Consider the following 1,524-nt stretch of genomic DNA (forward strand, 5'->3'; position numbering starts at 1 on the left):
CCCAATCCCTCATCTCTCTTGCATTTATTTGAGGTTCTGCCTTCATTCTTCAACTACCATTCCGCAACTTAATGATTCACTGGCAGTTACAATTTTTTTGTATTCCAAATATTTATGCTTCTACATTTAATGCCTCTCACCGGCCAATAGGCAAATAGTTCCTTACTCACATCAAAATTCAAGATTTATTACTAAAAATAATTGTTACCTTTAGCCACAGAACTTCAAAGGGCTCTATTTATATCCAAATTTACAGCTTCTAATAAACACTCAAAAATAGTCCTCTCTTTGTATTCCTCTATTCCAACTTATTTGCTCCCCATTTTCATCCCAAGAAATCACATCAGCAATGGCCAAGATTGTTGCAGTTTTCCTTTTGGCCCTTTTTGCCATGTCCATTCTTGCTACAACAGTTCTGGCTACAAATGGCAAACACCACCATTCTGTAAGTACAGTATTATTTTGACTGAATTTTCCTACTTTCTGTAAATATTTGCACTTTATTACTATAGTTACTAAAGTGGTATTTTTTTTATTTGTGACAAATTGTTATTTGCAATTTCAGAAAAAGTATGGACCAGGGAGCTTGAACCCCTCACGTAAGTATTTCCTCTTTTATTCTGATGAAGTACTAGAATCAAAACATCTAATGTTTATATTTAATCACCAAAATATACATGAGAATTCTTGATTATGTTTGTATTTTTTGTATTGTACCAGAATGCCTACCACAATGTACGAGGAGATGTAGCAAGACACAGTACCACAAACCATGCATGTTCTTCTGCCAAAAATGTTGCAACAAGTGTTTGTGTGTTCCACCTGGTTTCTATGGTAACAAAAGTGTTTGCCCCTGCTACAACAACTGGAAAACCAAGGAAGGAGGACCAAAATGCCCTTGATTTTCTACTACTTTCTTGTTTCTCACTATTTTCTGCATCTGTCTTTAATTTGTGTACCTAATCTTGTTATTTTGTCTGCTCTCCCATTGTATTTTTGTCAAATGACAAAGTCCTTTCTGTCCTCCTCGGATAGGGGTAAGGTCTGCGCATACACTATCCTACCCCAAATCCTACTTGTAGGAATTCACTAGTTTTTTTGTTGTTGTAACAAAAGATCAATATGTTCTTAAATCTTAATTTCCAGCTGGAATTCTAGTTGTGTTGTAGTGCTCCTATAGTTTGGTGTGGCCCTATATGAGAGCTTTCTGTTCCAATTATGTTGGTATTACTATTGTTGTGTTTTCTTTTTTCTGCAGTAATAAAATTATGTAGATTTTGCATTAAAATCCTTTGAGCTTGCCCTTTTCAAAAGCATCAATATTAAAGAAACATGGGATTTAAATGTTCTGTAGGTGAGTTATTAATAACAAAAAGAGTTCAATTTTTATACAATATAATCCACAGTGCAATATTCTTAATAAAATTAAATTAGTAACCTAACCAAATGTGACAACAACCTACTACAACTTGTTAAAATACACTAATATTATAATATTGTTTACGTTGCGCCGTTGCCTAAGTG

The 1,524-nt window shown here is 34.0% G+C and overlaps 1 protein-coding gene across 1 annotated transcript; it reads left to right on the plus strand.

The window, feature by feature from the left end:
* The first annotated feature begins 230 nt into the window (after window positions 1–230).
* On the plus strand, window positions 231–1,168 carry LOC142162656 (gibberellin-regulated protein 6-like). Its single transcript, XM_075219075.1, has 3 exons — window positions 231–445; window positions 566–599; window positions 721–1,168. The coding sequence occupies exons 1-3, from the start codon at window positions 350–352 to the stop codon at window positions 900–902; spliced, it is 312 nt and encodes a 103-aa protein (XP_075075176.1). The 5' UTR covers window positions 231–349; the 3' UTR covers window positions 903–1,168.
* The last annotated feature ends 356 nt before the right edge of the window (window positions 1,169–1,524 follow it).

The sequence above is a fragment of the Nicotiana tabacum genome, chromosome 8, assembly GCF_000715075.1.
Source record: "Nicotiana tabacum cultivar K326 chromosome 8, ASM71507v2, whole genome shotgun sequence".
In the NCBI taxonomy this organism is placed as follows: domain Eukaryota; kingdom Viridiplantae; phylum Streptophyta; class Magnoliopsida; order Solanales; family Solanaceae; genus Nicotiana; species Nicotiana tabacum.